Below are 21,923 nucleotides of genomic sequence, written 5' to 3'. Positions count from 1 at the left end.
AATTCTGAAATTTATTTGAACAATTCAAATAAATTTCCTTGTTTTAATTAAGTATATAAAAGCCCATAAATTTAAAAGCCTACACTTAATCCACAACTTAATTAAAACAAGCCCAAAGCTTAATAAAGTTATAGGTCCATGATGTAATAGAGGCCTACAGCTTAATAAAGGAATTTATAACTTAATTAGTTACTGACCTAACTATAGACCCATAACCAAATAACTTAAGAGGGCTTCGGCCAGTAAGAAGAAATACATTCATTTCTTCTCAACCGCATCCCAATCCGATGCTCCCCTGAAATTCCCAATGAAGCTCGCCTTCAATTCGAACTCAGAGCTTGCCTGTAATTGAGACCAAGCTCGAGCTCATCTGAAATTGAGATTCAAAAGCTCGCCTGCTTCAACAGATCGAAGCTCGCCTGAATCGAGCCGAAGCTCGCCTTAATCGAGACCAAGAGCTCGCCTGAATCGAGTGTTTGAAGCTCGCCTTCAATTGGGACTCGAGCTCACCTGAGACACGAGCTCGTCTGATTTAGGGCTTGACCTCACCTGCAGAGTTGCCGACAAGCTCGCATACAACAAAAATCAACCTCGCCTGCAAACATTGCTAACAAAACTCGCCTGCAACCAAATTCGACGAAGCTTGCTTGCAATCAACTTCAAGCTCGCCTGCTAGGGTAAGCTCACCCAAAATTTTGTTTTGAACTCACCAGGGGTGAAGGCTCGCCTGCGATTGAGGTAGTCGCCACTGCCTTAACTCCCCTATACAATCACTCATTAGGGTTTCATTCTGAACCACCATCGCCGCTTAAGCTCTCGCACCCTAGGGTTTCCTGATTGCCGTCGCTGCTGTCTTCATTTGATAGCGGGGCCGCCAGCGATCATCGTCGGCGAAGAGCCCAAGTGAACGACGGACAAACCAAAAAATTGTTGAATTTTATTTTGTACTTAATCCCTGAATTATTTTGTACGCGCTCTTAATACATGAAACAATCCAGATTCAACAACCAGAGTTCATAAAAATGATAAAATTGCACACAATTTGGATCAAAAATTTGATCCAGATTGAACAAAATAAGTTTGAATAAAACATGCACGCTACAGTGGAGCATAAGAACTGAATTCAAATTCGTTACTGTTCATGTGCGCAACAGTTCTTAATAAAACAAATTAAGATAAAAAAACCCTAATTTCTTAAACTTAATATTAGATCCCTAAGAATTAATCATGGTGGCTCTAATACCACTTGTCGAACTTAATCGATCTAAAACATATATATGTATGTATGTATATGTATATATATATATATATATATATATATATATATATATATATATATATATATATATATATATATATATATATATATATATATATATACATATACATACATACATATATATGTTTTAGATCGATTAAGTTCGACAAGTGGTATTAGAGCCACCATGATTAATTCTTAGGGATCTAATATTAAGTTTAAGAAATTAGGGTTTTTTTATCTTAATTTGTTTTATTAAGAACTGTTGCGCACATGAACAGTAACGAATTTGAATTCAGTTCTTATGCTCCACTGTAGCGTGCATGTTTTATTCAAACTTATTTTGTTCAATCTGGATCAAATTTTTGATCCAAATTGTGTGCAATTTTATCATTTTTATGAACTCTGGTTGTTGAATCTGGATTGTTTCATGTATTAAGAGCGCGTACAAAATAATTCAGGGATTAAGTACAAAATAAAATTCAACAATTTTTTGGTTTGTCCGTCGTTCACTTGGGCTCTTCGCCGACGATGATCGCTGGCGGCCCCGCTATCAAATGAAGACAGCAGCGACGGCAATCAGGAAACCCTAGGGTGCGAGAGCTTAAGCGGCGATGGTGGTTCAGAATGAAACCCTAATGAGTGATTGTATAGGGGAGTTAAGGCAGTGGCGACTACCTCAATCGCAGGCGAGCCTTCACCCCTGGTGAGTTCAAAACAAAATTTTGGGTGAGCTTACCCTAGCAGGCGAGCTTGAAGTTGATTGCAAGCAAGCTTCGTCGAATTTGGTTGCAGGCGAGTTTTGTTAGCAATGTTTGCAGGCGAGGTTGATTTTTGTTGTATGCGAGCTTGTCGGCAACTCTGCAGGTGAGGTCAAGCCCTAAATCAGACGAGCTCGTGTCTCAGGTGAGCTCGAGTCCCAATTGAAGGCGAGCTTCAAACACTCGATTCAGGCGAGCTCTTGGTCTCGATTAAGGCGAGCTTCGGCTCGATTCAGGCGAGCTTCGATCTGTTGAAGCAGGCGAGCTTTTGAATCTCAATTTCAGATGAGCTCGAGCTTGGTCTCAATTACAGGCAAGCTCTGAGTTCGAATTGAAGGCGAGCTTCATTGGGAATTTCAGGGGAGCATCGGATTGGGATGCGGTTGAGAAGAAATGAATGTATTTCTTCTTACTGGCCGAAGCCCTCTTAAGTTATTTGGTTATGGGTCTATAGTTAGGTCAGTAACTAATTAAGTTATAAATTCCTTTATTAAGCTGTAGGCCTCTATTACATCATGGACCTATAACTTTATTAAGCTTTGGGCTTGTTTTAATTAAGTTGTGGATTAAGTGTAGGCTTTTAAATTTATGGGCTTTTATATACTTAATTAAAACAAGGAAATTTATTTGAATTGTTCAAATAAATTTCAGAATTATACTTAATTTGAATTAATTTGGTAGTTAATCAATTATTTAATTCAAATAATATAACAATAATGTATTAATTTTGTCTCTCATTCTAAATGATTAATTGAAACAAGATGTTTCCAAAGTAACAACTCTTGTGTAAATTATTCATGAAGAATGTTAGATGGTTGTGTGTATGTTTTCGTGTAAATATTTAATCGGCTCAAAGGAAGGTTAATATTTATTTAGACTGCATACACATCTGCGATGATAAACGTGTGATAATTATAAGGTTTACAAGTGAATAATGAATCAATCCAAAGATAGTTTTATTGTTTGACATGAGTTATTGTCAGTGTTTGATCACTACAACAATGTATCACTTGTAATTAATATTACTGTCCAAAGACTTGATATTAATGTTGTACTAGTGTAGGCTGTCTAAAAATCACTAGAGATAGCTTATCCCCATCAAACACCGATGATGGAAGTTACAATCTGACGATTTCCAGAAGGCTACAATTTGAAGACCTTCACGTAGAAGGTTACAATCTGACGACCTTCATAACAACTAATAAAAGCTCTAATTCAACAGCCTTCACAATCAATATCGGGAGTTACAATCTGATGACTCTCATATTTTCAAGGAGCCAAGACGAAGGTTACAAGGTGACGATCTTTACAATGTTCTAGCAAAAGAGACAACAAATTGACGGTCTCTCCATATTAAAATACAGATATCTCTCAAACCGAAAGGAATTTGGCGAAACGGAGGAAGTAAACCGAACCCTATAGCGTAGGTTTGGTCGGCTCCATCTTGTTGAGATAGCTAATTTTTATATATAATTCGTCCCATTCCGACTTACAGTTTAAAAGTTATGACCTGTTCTTCGCAGCAAGTTATGTTCTGAAGTCCGTCTGTGAGACTACACTTTGCCTGAACATTAGACTGCCTGAAGCTCGCCGAGCCCGCCTGAGGCTCACCTCTGCATCCAATATTCAAAACGCAGAGGTCATGCCCGCGTTCTAAAGTCAAAACGCAGAGGTCGTGACCGCATTTGAGATTCAAAACGCAGAGGTCGTGGCTGCATTCCAGAGTCAAAACGCAGAGTTCATGGACTCAAAACGTAGATTTTATGAAGAACCCAACTCTGCGTCTCAGGTCCAAAATACAGAGTTCATGCAAAGCCCAACTCTGCGTCTCAGGTCCAAAACGGAGAGTTCATCTCTGCGTCCCAACTCTGCGTCTTAGGTCTAAAACGCATAGTTCATCTCTGCGTCCCAACTCTGCGTCTCAGGTTTAAAATGCAGAGTTCATCTCTGCGTCATAACTCTACGTTTCAAATTTACAACACAGCGCGGCCTGTGCGTTCAGCCACCAAAATAGGTTCAACTTTGCGTTTTTAGTCTAAAAACACAGAGTTCGGGCCCTGAACGCTATTTTTTAGCGTTTGGCTCGTTCAAAGCACGAACTGAATAGTTTCTAAACTGTTTTCCCCACGATTTGGGGAGCTATTTAAGGGAGCAGTTACACCCCATTCAGTCCCACTTAGGAGCGAATTAATGAGACGGTTATACCACTTAATCCCCTATAAATAGTGAGAAACTCAATTGCGTTGTGGTGGAATTTTTTGGGCTGGAGATTTGGCTCTTGGATTCAGCCTTCTTTTTCATCCTTGGGCTTGGCAGCAAAGAAGATCCTTCATCCTTTTGCTGGCTTTTTGGACCTGAGAATTAGCAGCAAAGAAGAGATCTTCCGCTGACCTTTTTGGGGGAATTACTGGAGCTTCCTGCAGCGAAAAAGTTCCTTGAAGCCTTCGGCCTTGGCTTGTCAGACCGGTTTTTGGTTAAATTAACTCTTTCAAAGAGTTTCAAACTCGTTCAGAGTTATCAACTCGTCCAGAGTTTTAAAACTTACCACGCAAGTTCTCCACAACATCAAATCGTGAGGAGAAGACCATGTTCCAGTGAATCAAGACGTTTGGATCGTCAACGAAGAGCAAACTCGACGCGAGCATTCGAGAGAGGCACTCCATCGCCACCGTGAAGAAACCAGAATTAAACAAAAGGGAGAATCCAGATCAATTCTCATCTTTTTTGTAATCAGGAAATTCAATTGTAATCGAGATCGAGAGAAGACAAATCAAATTTCTTTTATTATTTTTCTTATTACAAATTTTCCAACAAACAAAATATGGCGACTCCGCTGGGGAGAAGTTTCTCTGACGAAGAAGTGGTGGTGCAATCCAACGTTAACCTCGCTGGAACAACGGTCGAAACTCTTGTGGTAGAGTTTGATCAAGCCAAGTTTGAGAAGGCCCTCTCCTCCGGACCCCTTAGCCCCAAGGCTATACGCAAGATCCATAAAGTTTATAAGGAGACTAAAGCTTCAGTTTTGACCGACTCATCTAAAGACTATCTCCCCTGGGGGTTGTACTGTTCATACAGTCCCCTCTCTAAAGGAGAAGACTTAGCTTTGGCATAATTCCAACAAAGCTGACCCTCCAATCAACGTGAGCTCTGCGTTTGTGAGCCTAAACACGAGCTCTGCATAAGCCAAGATAAACGCAGCCCTTAGGGAAGGGCTGTGTTTCCCAAATAAAACACAACCCTCAGAGGCGCGTCCCAACATCAAAACACAGACCTCAAAACTGCATTGATTTGACAGAACACAACTCTTAGGAGTGTGTCCCAGAACAAAAACGCAACTCTCAGGAGTGCGTTCAAGATCCAAAACGCAGACTTACGAACTGCGTTAACCGACAAAAACGCAACCGACAAAGGCGCGTTTCATCAACAAAACACAGACTTCGGTCTAGCATTAGTAAAAGAGAACACGACCCTCGTGTTTCTTCTTCAGAACACGATGCGATTCGTCGTGTTCAAAAAGATCAACGTGGATTCAAGATCCATGTTCACCAAGAGCCAGTCCTATCCAATCATAGACTGAGGGTTCCAATCAAAACCTCACGATCAGTGAGTAATTCTCGAGTCTTTACAACAGACTTGAGAGAGTTTATATCGAGAGAAAGACCGATGCAACAAGTCATTCGTTCATTCTAATGTGAACAATTGATTCCTACGATCCTCTCGAGGTGTCAGTGCTGCTCATATGCGGCCAAAACGTTGGTGTTCGTCCAATTAATGAATGTTGCCTTGCCCAACCAACGACGATATTCGCACAAGAAGAAGTCTCCAAAGACCGAATATCCTGGGGTCACTATCAATGTGATCGGCAGAGGGAAAGCCTCAGGTCCTAGTTCCGATGACTCTGAAACAAGTCGTTCGCCGATCCTCAGAGAAATCGCTAACGAGTTTGAAGGAATCTACCAATGCACTCGGACTCAAATAGGAACCGTTCCCCCTGTCAACTATCAGAGTTTAGCCAGAGGAACCAATTCCGAGGATGAACACTCAGCCATTGCGGAGTCTCAATCGTCAAGTTCCTTTGTTGAACATGAGAGCTCCGTTTATATGACGGGAAACCATGAAGATCTCGTGAAGAGACTTGATGAGCAGGAGGCCATGATCAAATCTCAGCAGGAGGCCATCAACGAACTTTTAGCCCTAATGAATCAAATCATCGCAGACAAGGCCAAATCTCAGAAGACAGATTCGCCACCTAGGCAAGAATCCTCCCGAAGAGGAAAAACGTCTTCATCCCGACTTCACACAAGCAAAGGAAAGAAAAAAGTAGTTGATGGTGCTGCTTCTGATCAAGAAGCCCACAACCTAAAATCTTCCTCTGATGAAGGAAGAGAGATGGAGAACGATCAGAATCTCTAGTCTGCCAAAATGGAAGAATTGGAAGCCCGCCTCAAAGCCATTGCTAACAGAAGCGAGCTCCAAGATGAGGGAGTTACCAGGCCCTATCCTGCCGAATGGGATGCAACCCCTTATCCTCTAAAATTCGAAGTCCCGACGCTATAAACTTTTAACGGTACGGGATCACCGACCCAACATATCTATCATTTCAAGTCACAGACTGGGAATATGATATCAAATGACGCCATACTGGCTCGATTGTTCATTGGCACCCTCAAGAGAGTTGCCTTTGAATGGTTCAGAAAACTACCTTCCGGATGTATCCAAAAGTGGGAAGATCTAGAGAGACTTTTCCTGTCAAGATTCTTTAAAGAGGATACAGAAGTCTCCATCCATACCCTTCTCGCCACTAAGCAGAAGAAGAGGGAGTCCGTCAAAGCCTTCGTCAAAAGGTTTCGAAATATGGCTCTCCGATGTCCGACAGGTATAACACAGTCTACACTGGTGAAGACCTGTCGACACAACTTGCAAACCGATCTCCTAGCCCAAATAGGAGTTGCAGAATACCGTTCCTGGAGACAACTAATCTCTCAAGGCGAACAAGCTCAAAAGATTATTGTCAGGATCAAAGCTGAAGAGAGAAGTAGGCAAGATTAACTTGAGCAATCAGACCAAGCCCAATCTTCTCAGTCAGAAGGGAAAGATACTACGGCTACTGAAGTCAGATGACGGGTCCAACAACTATCATGTTAACAGTTATCTCTGATAGTCAAACTCGTTAGATAGTGGCCCACTAGGCGATATGCCATGTCTACCCTTTTTTCCTTGTACTTGTTCAAGACTGAGGGTTGGTTTATTTGTAGTTCATTAGATCATGAATAATAAATTTCTGAGTTATCACATTCAATAAAATACCTCTGTCAACCACGAAATTCGCCAAAACTATCAAGTTAACAGTACACTTCTGATAGTCCATTTTCTCCAAATTCCCTTACCAATCCTCTTCAAGCAGGATGGCGAGTCCACCAAAACTATCACGTTAATGATTACCTCTGATAGTCCATCAATTTGCCAAGCTTCTTCAATAGGATGGCGGGTCCACCAAAACTATCACGTTAACAGTTACCTCTGATAGTCAAACTCATCATATAATGGCCTACCAAGTAATGTGCCTCTATTCTGACTTCATGGATAGTGCCTCACAAGACGATGTGCCATGTCTATCTATTTTTATTCCCCTGATAAGTCTTAATCAAGAATGGGGGTTGGTTACTTGGAAGCCATTTGATTAAGAGTAACGAATCTTTCACATCGTCAAGTTAACATTATACTTCTGACGATCATCACCCCCACATAGTATGAATGCAGCTTGCATCACTCCCAATTTGTCACGTTAACAATACACCTCTGACAATCAACTTATCAATCCTTGTTAATAGGATGATAGGTCCTCAAAATTACTCAAATCGTAATCTTCCCCTGCAAGACACTAAGTCTTCAAAATCTTATTCAGATCACAAGCATTAAAACTCATGGCTTCTGGTGATAAACTCACTTAGCAATTCTCCCCAGCGAAACGTTAATTCCCAAAATCTTGTGCAAGTCACAAGTACACAAATTCCTGTCACGTTAACACCACACCTCTGACAAATCAACTTATCAATCCTCGTCAATAGGATGATAAGTCCTCAAAATTACCCCGATCATAATATTATTCCTATCATGTTAATATCACACCTTCGAAAAATTTACTTATCAATCCTCTTCAATAGGATGATAAGTTCACAAAATTGCTCCAATCGCAACACATATCTTATCATGTTAATATCACACCTTTGACAAATTTACTTATCAATCATCTTTAATAGGATGATAAGTCCATAAAGTTGCCCCAATCGCAACACAAATCATGTCACGTTAATATCACACCTTTGACAAATTCACTTATCAATCCTCTAAGTCCACAAAATTGCTCCAATCGCAACACAAATCCTGTCACGTTAATACCAAACCTCTGATAATTAACTTATCGCCTCTCTTCAATAGGATGATAAGTTCACAAAGTTTCCCCGATCGTAACAAATTCCTGTTAAGTTAATACCAAACCTCTGGCAATCAACTTATCGACTCTCTTCAATAGAGCGATAGGTCCACAAACCCGTCAAGTTAACATCACACATCTGACGACCAATTCAACTTATCAACTCTCTTCAATAGAGCGATAGGTCCATAAAATACTGTTAGGTTAACATCACACCTCTAACAGTCAAACCCCCCCTGAACTTGTTAATCCTTTTTCAACAAGAATAGGAATTTTTCATTATAAAATCCCTAGCGGATTAAAGATTTTTTGGAATTATCCCAGTGATAATAAAGAAAGTTTCTGAATTTCACTCTAAGTAAAAATTTATGCCAAGTTAATATTACACATCTGGCTCTTCCAACTTTCTTTTAGTGTTTCAAGTAACAGGGAAGAAACAGCGGTAAAGTCTATGTATTCAAACATCGTAGCACCAAAAATCCATGCCTTACACACATGGGGAACTTTATCTCGATCCCTAATTAGAGATAAGTCTGCATCTAATACATGTTGTCGGGCAGCCTCCCGTAATAATGGCAAAGCCTACGTATTCAATATCGTAGCAGGCCGTTATTAATAACGCCAAAATCCATGCATTACACGCATGGGGGATTTTATCTCGATCCCTAATTAGAGATAAGTCTACGCCTAACACGTGTTGCCGGTTAGTCTTTTGCCATGAAAAGAGCATCAAAATCTATGCCTCACATGCATGGGGAACTTTATCTCGATCCCTAATTAGAGATAAGTCTACGCCTAACACGTGTTGTCGGTTAGTCTTTCACCGTGAAAAGAGCATCAAAATCCATGCCTCACATACATGGGGGACTTTATCTCGATCCCTAATTAGAGATAAGTCTATGCCTAACACGCGTCGCCGGTTAGTCTTTTTTCGTAAAAATGACAAAGTCTATGTATTCAAAATCATAGCATCAAGTCTAAGAGGGTTCATTCTCTTAGCACAACGTTACATGTGAAACTGATTCAAATAATTCACATGCTAGCCCGAATCAAACGGTAGTCGGTAAAGGCTTATCAAATCTATTGATGGCTGAGGGTTTACCAAAAATCCTATGAATGTTTGCGGGCCCATCAGCTGAATGGAGGTGAGCCGTGACGTGATGTTTGATAGCTTCTGCTCATGAGTAGCTTGTACCATCGCTACAGTTTCTATTTGAAGCTCATCATCACACAAGTTCTGCATGGAAAACCCCTTCAACCAAGATGCCTTCGAAGCGGGTGCAAAGAATAACTCCTTATGACAAGAAATCAATAGCTCCAAGATCAGAGTTGAGATCCAAAGTATTCTGAAAATTCGTCCCAGTCAACCGCGAATTTTTAAAAACTTTGGAGGGGGTTCTATAGGCTGTCTAAAAATCACTACAGATAGCTTATCCCCATCAAACACCGATGATGGAAGTTACAATCTGACGACTTTCAGAAGGCTATAATTTGAAGACCTTCACGTAGAAGGTTACAATCTGACGATCTTCACAACAACTAATGAAAGTTCTAATTCAACAGCCTTCACAATCAATATCGGGAGTTACAATCTGATGACTCTCATATTTTTAAGGGGCCAAGACGAAGGTTACAAGGTGACGATCTTTGCAACGCTCTAGCAAAAGAGACTATAAATTGACGGTCTCTTCATATTAAAACGTAGATATCTCTCAAACCAGAAGGAATTTGGCAAAACGGAGGAAGCAAACCAAACCCTATAGGGTAGGTTTGGTCGGCTCCATCTCGTTGAGATAGTCGATTTTCATATATAATTCCTCCCATTCCGACTTACGGTTTGAAAGTTATGACCTGTTCTTCATAACAAGTTATGTTCTGAAGTCTGTCTGTGAGACTGCACTTTGCCTGAACATTGGACTGCCTGAAGCTCGCCGAGCCTACCTGAGGCTTACCTTTGCATCCAATATTCAAAACACAGAGGTCATGCCGGCGTTCTAAACTCAAAACACAGAGGTCGTGACCGCATTTGAGATTAAAACGCAGAGGTCGTGGCTGCATTCCAGAGTCAAAACGCAAAGTTCGTGGACTCAAAATGCAGAGTTCATGCAGAGCCCAACTCTGCGTCTCAGGTCCAAAACACAGAGTTCATGAAGAGCCCAACTCTGCGTCTTAGGTCTAAAACACAGAGTTCATCTCTGCGTCCCAACTCTGCGTCTCAGGTCTAAAACGCAAAGTTCATCTCTACGTCCCAATTCTGCGTCTCAGGTCTAAAACACAGAGTTCATCTCTGCGTCCCAACACTACGTTTTAGATTTACAATGCAGTGCGACTTGTGCGTTCAGCCACCAAAATAGGCCCAACTCTGCGTTTTTAGTCTAAAAACGCAGAGTTCGGCCCTGAACGCTATTTTTTAACGTTTGACTCGTTCAAAGCACGAACTGAACGGTTTCTAAACCGTTTTCCCCACGATTTGGGGAGCTGTTTAAGGGGGCGGTTACACCCCATTCAGCCCCACTTAGGAGCGAATTAAGGGAACGGTTATACCCCTTAATCCTCTATAAATAGTGGAAAACTCAATTGAGTTGTGGTGAAATTTTTTGGGCTGGAGATTTGGCTCTTGGATTTAGCCTTCTTTTTCATCCTTGGGCTTGGCAGCAAAGAAGATCCTTCATCCTTCAGCTGGATTTTTGGACCTGAGAATTGGCAGCAAAGAAGAGATCTTCGACTGACCTTTTTGGGGGAATTACTAGAGCTTCCTACAGCGAAAAAGTTCCTTGAAGCCTTCGGCCTTGGCTTGTCAGACCGATTTTCGGTTAAATCAACTCTTTCATAGAGTTCCAAACTCGTTCAGAGTTATCAATTTGTCCAGAGTTCTAAAACTTGCCACGCAAGTTCTCCACAACGTCAAATCGTGAGGAGAAGACCATGTTCCAGTGAATCAAGATGTTCAGATCGTCAATGAAGAGCAAACTCGACGCGAGCATTCGAGAGAGGCACTCCATCGTCACCGTGAAGAACCCAAAATTAAACAAAGGGGAGAATCCAGATCAATTCTCCTCTCTTTTGTAATCAGGAAATTCAATTATAATCAAGATCAATAGAATACAAATCAAATTTCTTTCATTATTTTTCTTATTACAAATTTTCCAACAAACAACTAGATATCTTAAGATGGGATTTGTCATTATTTGAATTTTATTGATTACTAATTATGGTTAATAATATGAAAATATTTTGTTTATTTTAGCTAATACATCTGTTGCAGCAATTTCTGCTAACATCAATTCAATTCCCATTCTCAATGGGACATATTTTAAGGTTTGAAAAGAGAATATTCTAATTATTCTTGCCTGCATGGATCTAGACCTTGTATTAAGGACCAAACAACATTAACCTCTCAATGCGGATAGCACTCCTGATGCAAAGAAGGAGTATAAGAAGTGGCAACGTTCAAATCGTATGAGTCTAATGATCCTTGAGTGTGGCATTCCGGAAGCCTTCAGGGGCATAGAATCCGAATGTATTACTAAGGCTAAAGATTGTCTTACCGAAATTGAGAAGCATTTTGTTAAAAACGATAAGGTAGAAACAAGCACACTTTTAGCTCGCTTGATTTCAATGAAGTATAAGGGCAAAGAAAATATCAGGGAGTACATTATGGAAATGTCTCATATTGCTTCAAAACTTAAGGTACTTAAACTCAATATTTGTGATGAGTTATTCGTGCATCTGGTTTTATTGTCTCTTCCTGCACAGTTTAATCAGTTCAAGGTCAGTTACAACTGCCAAAAGGAGAAATGGACTCTAAATGAGTTTATTTCATACTGTGTGCAAGAAGAAGACATGTTGAAGTAAGATAAGACTGAAAGTGCTCATATGACTTATGCCTCTAAGGATTAGGGCAAGAAAAGAAAGAATGATAATGAAGCTGCTAAGGGTCCAATTCAGAAGAAATAACATAAGGATGATCAGTGTTGTTTCTTCTACAACAATGCTAGATATGTAAAGAATGATTGTACCAAATATCACGCCAGACGTGCTAAGAAGGGTATAATGTTCCTTACTTTGGTCTGTTCTGAGGTTAATTTAGCTTGAGTACCTAGAAATACTTAGTGGTTAGACTCTGGTGCTACTACTCACATAAGTGTTTCTATGCAGGGCTGCCTGAGCTACCGAAAGCCAAGTGATGTTAAAAGATACATATTTGTGGGCGATGAACAATTAGTACATGTGAAAGTAATTGGGCACTTTAGGTTGCTATTAGGAATTGGTTCGTATTTGGATTTAAAAGATACTTTTGTAATACCATCTTTTAGATGAAATTTGGTCTTTGTTTATGTATTGGACAAATCAGGTTATCATTGTTTATTTGAAAATAATCAATTCAGTTTATATTTTAATTCAAATGCTATAGGAACTAGTTACTTGAGTACTTATGACAACCTGTATTTGCTTGATATAATTGCTTCTTATAATGAAACCTTGCATGTAGAATCGTGTGGTACTAAGTGTAAATTAAATAAGAAAAATTCAGTGATATTATGACATAAGCGCTTGGGTCATATCTCAATAGGTAGAGTTGAGCGTCTTGTGCCTGATGGCATTTTGGATTCTCTTGATTTTTCAGATTTTGACGTAAGTGTTGAATGTATCAAGGAAAAATAGACCAAAGTTAAGAGATTATGTGCCAATAGATTTTCAGAAGTCTTAGAATTGATACATACAGATATTTACCGGACATTCCCTACGGTATCGTGGAATGGTCAATAATATTTTATATTATTCATAGACGATTACTCACATTATGGTTACATATATCTCAGTCATTAAAAATCTAAGTCACTGGACGAAGCCAAGAGATTTCTTTCAAAGAATTTTGAGATGAAAGATCTTGGAGACGCCTCTTTTATATTAGGAACAAATACATCGAGATCGTTCTCGAAATATACTTCAATTATCACAAAAGAGCTATATCAATAAAATACTCAAAAGGTTTGGTATGTAAGATTGCAGACCAAATGACACCACTGTTGCTAAAGGAGACAAGTTTAGTCTTAATCAGTGCCCTAAAAGTAACCTTAAAATTCAGAAAATGCAGAAGATTCGTTATGCTTCGGCTGTAGAAAGTCTAATGTATGCTCAGGTTTGTACGCGTCCGGATATTGCATACATTGTTAATATGTTAGGCAGACACTTAAGCAATTGTGGTATGGATCATTAGATAGCAGTCAAAAGGGGTTATAGAGTATCTTTAGAAAATAAAAGATTATATGCTCACATACAAAAATTCAGAACAATTGGAGGTCATTGGGTACTCTGATTTTGATTTTACTGGTTGCCAAGATAGCATAAAATCTACATCAAACTACATTTTTATGTTAGTAGGAAGAGATATATCATGGAAAAGTATCAAACAGACACTTGTAGCTTCCTCCACTATGGCGATTTAATTTAAATAACACATCGTTGGCTACGTTTTTGGGTACTCTCGTTGGCTACGTTTTGAAAGTCTGTTAGGGGGTCTATCAGAATAAGCGATTTAATTTAAATAACACATCGTTTCACCAAATTTCATGATCTTTGGCAGGAATTAAATTCAAAACAACTAATATGACAGATGGGTTTAACAAAGTTTGCATCAAATAATTATGAATAATTCCCATCTCAATCAATTTAATTGCAATATTCATTATCATGCACAAGTTCTACAATCAATATCAAATTTTAACAGTCACATGCTCAATTACTCTCAACTCACAAATATAATCTAAGCAGTGGATATATGATAAGAGTTTAGAGATAAAATACTCATGCAATTAACTAACAAAATGAGATTAACAGAAAAATAGAGAGAGAAAAAACCTTCGTCGGCCTGAACATGCTCGACGTGAGGAACCTATGGAGGTGGTGCGCACGTCAAACTAGATGATGACGCGGCGACGAACTGAGCGACGACAACATCGTTGAATGATCGATGACAACGGCGGTGAATTGAGTGATAACGACGACGACGAATCTGAGCGACGACGAGGGTGATGGGTCAACATGTAAACTAGCGATGTGGGTGACGAGAGAACGTGGTCGACGAGTTGACACGGGTGAGATGACAGTGACGGCTGTTTGAGGTGGATATGGCGGTTTGTGGAGGAAGAAAGAGTGGCTGCTCGAGGTGGAGGAGAGCAGGAGTAAGTTCATCGGGACTGTTCGAAGTGGGGGGTGGTTGGCGGGGCTACCCGAAATGGAAGGGAGTAGGGGAGGAAGCAACGACGGAGGCTGCTGGAGGAGGAGAAGAGTGGGGGCGGTTGTTTGGGAAAACGAAGAAGATACAGGGGAGGGTGGCAGATGTTTGTGGAAGAGGAACCAGGGGAGTCGACCTAGGGTTTCACATCCATTGGCCTAGGATTTCACACCCGAGGCTTCACACCAATAATGAGTTAACAAAAATTTTTATTGATTCCAAATCCTCCTTAAAAATCTGATTACAGCATGTTGGCCTTTTTGTTTTGATGATGTTTTAGCAAATAATTTACAACTAATGTTGTTTGTCTAGTATTTGTGTTTTTTTATTTATTCTAGGTAAATAATCCGTTGGAGGATGGATGGAATCAAGTATTCATGATCATATCCAATGGAGATTGGCGGAATAGTGGAGTGAAGCAATACAATTCAAGTTCAAGATTCAAGTTCAAACTTCATCCGAAAGTTTACCAAGTCGTGCTTATTGAAGACCTTTATCAAGCTTGTGTAATTTAGTTTAGGAGATTTATACTTGTGTGCAGATACTTTAAGCTCATATACACACACACACACGTATTTCATGTTTATATACTTATATATGATTTCATCAATATCAAGTTTATATAGTTCAATAAAATCATGTTTATTGCTTTGAAAGTTTGCAAAACATGCATTTTTGTAAAAATTTGTTGAGTTATTTGTTTATGGACTTAACAATCATTATATACATCTTTTATTAAGTCTGTAAAATCATTTTGTAAAGTTTCAAAATATGGTTTAGCTAAAATATAAAAAACAAGTGATGTTCATTTTCATGTTTTGAACATATTTACAAAATGATGATATTTTACAAATGAAAGATGCTTTTTCAAAACCAGTTTTTGTAACATGTTCATTTTCATGTTTATAATCATTTCCCAAACATTTTTCTGAATTTATTTGCTATTTTTAAAGAGGTTTGAAATTCAGTTTTACTATTCATAATAGGTTGATAACACGTTATCAGTCGACTGATACACGTGTTCAGTCGACAGAAGAAATCGTCTGGAATAAGCAAAAGTTTCTGTTTCTTACTTAGTCGACTGATCAGTCGACTGACGAGGTCATTGGTCGACTGACGAGTTTATCAGTCGACTGATAATGTGTTGCTGGCTTGTAATGGTCAGCTCATCAGTCGACTGATCAGTCGACCGATGGCATAACGACTTGTTTTTCTAGATTTTCATGTTTCCGTTATTTTGTCTTTTTGCTGGGATTTCTTGGATTTTAGGCGTTGTCTTATGATCCTATATATACCCCATGCCCTCTAACTTCTGAAATTAATCAAGAAGTTTTAAAAACAAGTTTCAAGAGTTTAGTTTGTTTTAAAGTGTGTTTAAGAGTTTAGTTTGTGAAGAAATTTTCACAAGAGCTTGAGGAGATCATCCATTGGTGTTTGAGCATTCAACTCTTCTCTCTCTCTCTCTCTCTCTCATCATCTAGAGAAGTTTTTCTAAACTCTTATCTAGCTATTTATATGTTTGATTTTTATTTCCATAAGCTAGAATTTATTTGAGTTTAGTTTTGATTTTATTCTCATTGTTACACACACCCACATTGAGCTTAAGTATTTTTATACATAGTATAATTAGGGTTGTGAGAGATTGTAACTTTGAGTTGTGCTTAATTGAGTTCTCACCTTGTATAGAAAATATTCATTTATTGTTGAGCTATGTTGTGAGGTTCACATTATATTGCACAAATACACCAAGAGGAGTGTAGAGGTGATAGACGTGGTCGGTCCTAAGAGGAGTGGGGTAGGTGGTAATGCCTAGAGGTAGGTTATAATTCCTAACACTTGAGGGAGACACGTAAGAGGCCAATATTTGAGGTGGTATTTGTGTAGTTACATTGTGAACGTTGATCGGTGAGCGTTGAAAACCGATATTGTGTGGTGTAAACATTATTCGGGTGAGCGTTGAAAACCCGATGTGATAGTGGATTTCTCCCCGGGAGTGGGGAGCCAAGACGTAGGACAGAAGGTCCGAACTCCGTGATTATTTTACTTGTTTGAGTTTGGTTTGGCGTACTTATATCTTTGTTCATCTTTATTGTCATTCTCTCATTGCTTATTTTATCCACTATATTGTTTGTGTTTATTTTACCCTTGTGTTATTTGTATATCATTGGACATATATTGTTCATATCTTATTTGCTAGGATATATTTATTAATTAGTTTTTAATTTGGCATAAAATCAGATTAGATTAGCATAAACCCTATTCACCCCCCTCTAGGGTACTTTCCTAGTGTCAATAGGGTGTTTTTCACAGCAGTCTTTTAAAGAGAAAAAATTACAGATTCTGAAATCCCTCAAATCACTCAAATTGCCACAACTGACTCTACTACCAAATTTGACCCAAAATTCAAAATTAAAAATTCAAAATTAAAAATTAAAAATTAAAAATTAAAATCCTACCAAAATAGAAAATCCCTCAAATCTCTCACAATTAAAACTAAATTAAGATCTGGTCAAACTTGCCAAATCTTTCTTATCCAAAACTAAAATAAAAGCAAGTCAAATAACAAATATGGAAAATTGCCATTATTATCTTCATCACTCTCTCATTGGGATCGAAATGGCTTTGATATGTGACCTCCTGAGTTGCCGCAAGGACTCCATATAGTTAAGCTAACTAATCAATCAAATCTGAAATCAAATCGAGTTCATTTCCTAATCAAAACTGTCGACTCATATGTCGTTACTAAACATAGCAAAAATAATCGACACAAAGTTTAATATCTCACAATCTAGAGAGAATTTCATGAATCCATTGATGGCAAACTGAACCAACAATAGGTTTAGTTGACTCAGTCTTGGAGGGGAAAAAATGTGATTTCATACATAATATATCTGACCCTAAACCAAGGAATGAGAAATACGGCCTGCTTGTGCTTCTTACCGTCCAACAGTCGTGGAACTCATCTACAGCGTGTTCTCCCCGTCAGCAAGCCAAAGAGGGTACGTATTTATTTATCCAACCTTGAGATCGAAACCCTGAAAGCCCATTCATACATAAATGCCATAAAAATACAATATGACCCACCCGTAAACAAGAGGATTTCATTTATTACTATATTTGTCACCCTCTTCCTATATTTGAACTGTCTTGTCACTCGCAATTTCCCTCCTAAGATCCTGCACAAACTCACATGTTCTCATCACTGCACTTGGATTCATAACTTTTAACAGAGCCCTAAGCCAATATCCACAAAAAGTTACCTCGCATGCACCAGCGTCAACAACATCCACCAATCTGAAAACAAAACAAGAAAGAAAAGCTAGAAGGAAAAAAAAAAAAAAAAAAAAACCTTTAGCCCCAAAATCTAGGCTTGCCTTCCGCAAAAAACCAAATGTGAGTACTACGCTCTGAACTCATATCAGTTCTGACTTCGTCTCTGCAATGGTTTAAAAAAGTCCTTAGCTATGAATACCTAAGCAGTGTTACTGATTAAATACACCTGCCTCTCATCTGACCCCACTCGTATCACTAACAAACAAATACTAAAGACACAGAGATCTATCATTGTATCAAAAATCCACGGAGTCCTCGATGAGGGAGAGTGAGAACTTTAACGTTGTGGATTGCATTCAACATTACTGTATTGTTTTTACTGATTTAATATTTTGTTTATACTGATGTTTTAACTTTTATTCCTTACACCTACGTCTACTGTCAAATACCTAATTTTGAAGACTAATTTCACTGGTTTAAGATCAATGGCAGGGCAAGTATATATATCCCTTTTTATTCCTTTTAATTTATCGTCTCTTTTCGCAAAGGTTTTTGGAAAAACAGATTAATTAAATAAGGAGAAAGATGTACCTAATTTAATTAGTCTATGGAGATGGATTATTAAATACCTTAGCTTGAGAGGTTTAACTCAATTTAATTCATCTAGAAGAGTATTTATCATAACCCTTTCTATTTCTTATATATTTGTCAAATTGCCTGTGGAAACTTTTCATATTTGTCTAGTTAAGTTGGGTTAATTAACTGTTATCCTTAACTCCTCACTTTATCCGGTGTCAAACAACACTTACATAATTTCTTACACATGAGCTTCTAAAGGTTGTTGTCTTTTTCTTATTTTCTATTAGGAAGATATGTGCATGTTTGACTGGTCTTATCATCTCTCTCCCCTCTCCCTCTCTCTAGCTTTTATATAAACCAGGAGCAACCCTGCCACAAAGACCCACATTGCCCTTCAATATTGTGATTCTCTATTCATATCCCTTCATCTTTTCATTAGCTTTTTCATCTCTAGCTATTCCATCCCAAAAAAAAAAAAAATTTCCCCTCTTCATCATTCATCATATAACAATGGAAGCCTTCTTATATCAACAACACCATCCTTTCTACCTAGACCCTATCGAGATGTCTCTCCTCCCTCATCACCAAAATGGAGGAGAGCATAGTAATGCCTCATCTTCTTGCTTCACTAGCCACAACTCATCCGAAGCTATGCAAGAATCCTCGTCAACCTCTCTAGCGAAGAAGAGGAAGAAGTGTGATGGTAGTTGCTTAACCTCTTGCCAACCCGAGGTAAAAACTCACATAATAAACGCTTACATAATTTTAGAGTTTTCTCTTTTCATGTTTAATTATGTTTGAGGTGGTTTGCAAATTTTGAAAGGGTGCTAAGGTAAATAAGAGTAAGAGAAAGAAGACTAACGGAGCATTGAAGGGAGAATTAGAGGAGGAGAAGAGCAAAGCTAAGGATTCGAAGGCTTCAAACGCGACAAATTGTGAGCCACCTTCGGGATACATTCATGTGAGGGCTAGGAGAGGCCAGGCAACTGATAGCCACAGCTTAGCTGAGAGGGTAATTAACCTAACAAATCTAAAATTAAAACAGTGAAATAAAAAAATAAAACAATAATCATGGTTATTGTGCGTGGACATTTTTAGGTGAGAAGGGAGAGGATAAGTGAGAGGATGAAGAAATTGCAAGGCCTCGTCCCCGGATGTGATAAGGTGAGTTCTTCCCCATTTATTGCGATGTGAATTCAACAAATTGAATTAAAAAGGAAAATGAAGAAAAAGAAGAAGTTAATAAGTTTGGTTTTTGGTTAGGTTATGGGGAAGGCCCTTGTTTTGGATGAGATTATCAACTATGTTCAATCCTTGCAAAACCAAGTTGAGGTAGGATACAAAGTTCTGTGTCGCTTGCTTCCTTTCTCTCAATGGAACTTTTTTGTCTAAGGGAACTTTTTTTGCTTGCTTTCTTTGAAGTTTCTCTCAATGAAGCTTGCTTCAGTCAGTCCCATTTTGTATGACGCCGGTGTGGGCTATGAGGCCTTCATGAGTCAACAAGAGGTATATTTATTTATGGGCACAAATCCCCTACCGCACGAAGTACCATGTGTTTTAGCATAATGTAGTCAATCATAGAACAAAAGCAAACGTTAAAATGTAATTTACTGTTCCATAAATGATTTTTTTTTTAATACATCCCATGAAGTAACTCGTAATTGTTAAACTGTAATTTTATATCTCAACGATTGCAAATGTCACTTTGCTCAGAACAAAAGCTAGCAAAGCAATAACATCTCAGATATTAATATAGTGTAGCATGATCCAAAATTAACATTTGTGTTTGATGTTGATGACCTTAAATTTACTCTCTAGGAAATGGGGAGCACATCACAACAAATGTCCACAGCATTTGAGAGAGCAGCAAACAGCCAACTGCAAGTGATGAACCCTGCAGCTCCTTTTCCTCTTCATGGGCAAGGGCCACCAAATACCTTGATCTCTCAGGTTTATATTTCATATTTTGAAGATCATAATTGCAGATAAATCCATAGATCATTTTTATTAGTATTTACATACCTACACGTAACTTTGAGATTGTTGATTATTAACCATGCGGGTGACCCTGATGCCTAATTACTTTTTCTTTCTTGAGATTACTCATGTATATATATACAATCAGTATTAATCTCGATGTTATTCATGATGCTTTACGTCACCCGCTCGTGTAAATATACAAAGTTCTCAGGGTACCTAATTGTAATTTATCAATTAGTAAAATATAATTTATCATTGCGTAATTCTGACGTAAAATCTCACCCAAACAGGTGTGGAATTCAGGGGTAAGCGTTAAGAAAATAGTTTAGAGGCTATATATATATAACTGGCTATACCCTCCTAGTAAAAAGGGGTATATCTGAAATTACGTTTTATTGTTTTTTTTTTAAATTTATCCAACAATTAAAGAATTATCAACATCCTATATATTTTTTTTTCAGGACAGTGGGAGTTTTCTAATGCAAGTGGAGCTCAACAACATGTGCTCTTTCCAGTAGGGGAAATAACTTGGGAGCCTCACAATTAAACATCTGGTGAGTATTCAGACCAAATGCTAGCTTCAAATGATTACAAACTTCTAAGTACTTCTAGTATTTTATATAAAACTTTTTACTTTTTTTGTTTATAATTTATTTGTTTTTTTTTTCGCAGGCTTGTGACCAATAGAGAGAGTGCATTGATGAGCTAGGCCAAATAAAAGCCAAAAATTAAATTGTGGGGATCCCCTTGTACGTAGTTGTTGGACCATTGAACCAGTGGAACTCTATTTCATTATTAGGAAAAGATTACTAATTAGCTAGCTCAGTAGTATGGTAATTTTTCGTAGTGAACGGGAGAGGAGAGAGGAGGAGACAGTGCCTTGAGATGTAGTACCGTGTAAAGATGAGAAGATCGCTGGCCATGTTGAAATGAAATGTGCTCCCTTTTTCCCTTTCACCTCTGGTAAATCTTCTGTCTATTGTACGTGTACATAGTTAAGTTACTATTTACTTAAAGCAGATAGCACCTCTTGTGCACCTAACTTTTTAGCCATTGGATAGATCTGATTGGTTAAAATTAGACGGTTCTCCTCACAGCATTTAAGTACCAAAATAGAGTGTTGGGTAAGAGTGCAATTTGACAAAGTTTGGCCTCTCTTTGCCTACATTTTCAGAATTTTCTTTTTTGCAAGCAACCCGTGCAAAGGATGTGAAATAACATACCATTAACCTGTTCGTTTGATTCTCCGCGCTTCTAATAATCTAAACACATCCTTATATCTTGATTTAATGGCTACAAATTATTGCTGCAAATGAAAGGATGTGAATTTAATGGGTCGAAGTCCTAATTGAAGCAACGTCCATGGATGTAAAACCTTGATGCAGACGGAAAGGACTCGTC

General features: G+C 38.4%; 1 protein-coding gene across 2 annotated transcripts; it reads left to right on the top strand.

Moving 5' to 3' along the window:
* Positions 18,917–21,479, top strand: LOC109824694 (transcription factor bHLH137-like). 2 transcript variants are annotated; one of them, XM_020391335.1, is made up of 8 exons: positions 18,917–19,274; positions 19,366–19,554; positions 19,641–19,706; positions 19,806–19,874; positions 19,965–20,048; positions 20,361–20,492; positions 20,989–21,076; positions 21,195–21,479. In XM_020391335.1, the coding sequence occupies exons 1-7, from the start codon at positions 19,053–19,055 to the stop codon at positions 21,067–21,069; spliced, it is 843 nt and encodes a 280-aa protein (XP_020246924.1). In that variant the 5' UTR covers positions 18,917–19,052; the 3' UTR covers positions 21,070–21,076; positions 21,195–21,479. The 2 variants fall into 2 exon arrangements, with proteins under 2 accessions (XP_020246924.1, XP_020246925.1); XM_020391336.1 differs by having other exon boundaries at positions 20,984–21,076.

The sequence above is a fragment of the Asparagus officinalis genome, chromosome 9, assembly GCF_001876935.1.
Source record: "Asparagus officinalis chromosome 9, Aspof.V1, whole genome shotgun sequence".
Classification (NCBI taxonomy): domain Eukaryota; kingdom Viridiplantae; phylum Streptophyta; class Magnoliopsida; order Asparagales; family Asparagaceae; genus Asparagus; species Asparagus officinalis.
This window is presented reverse-complemented; position numbering and strand designations above follow the sequence as displayed.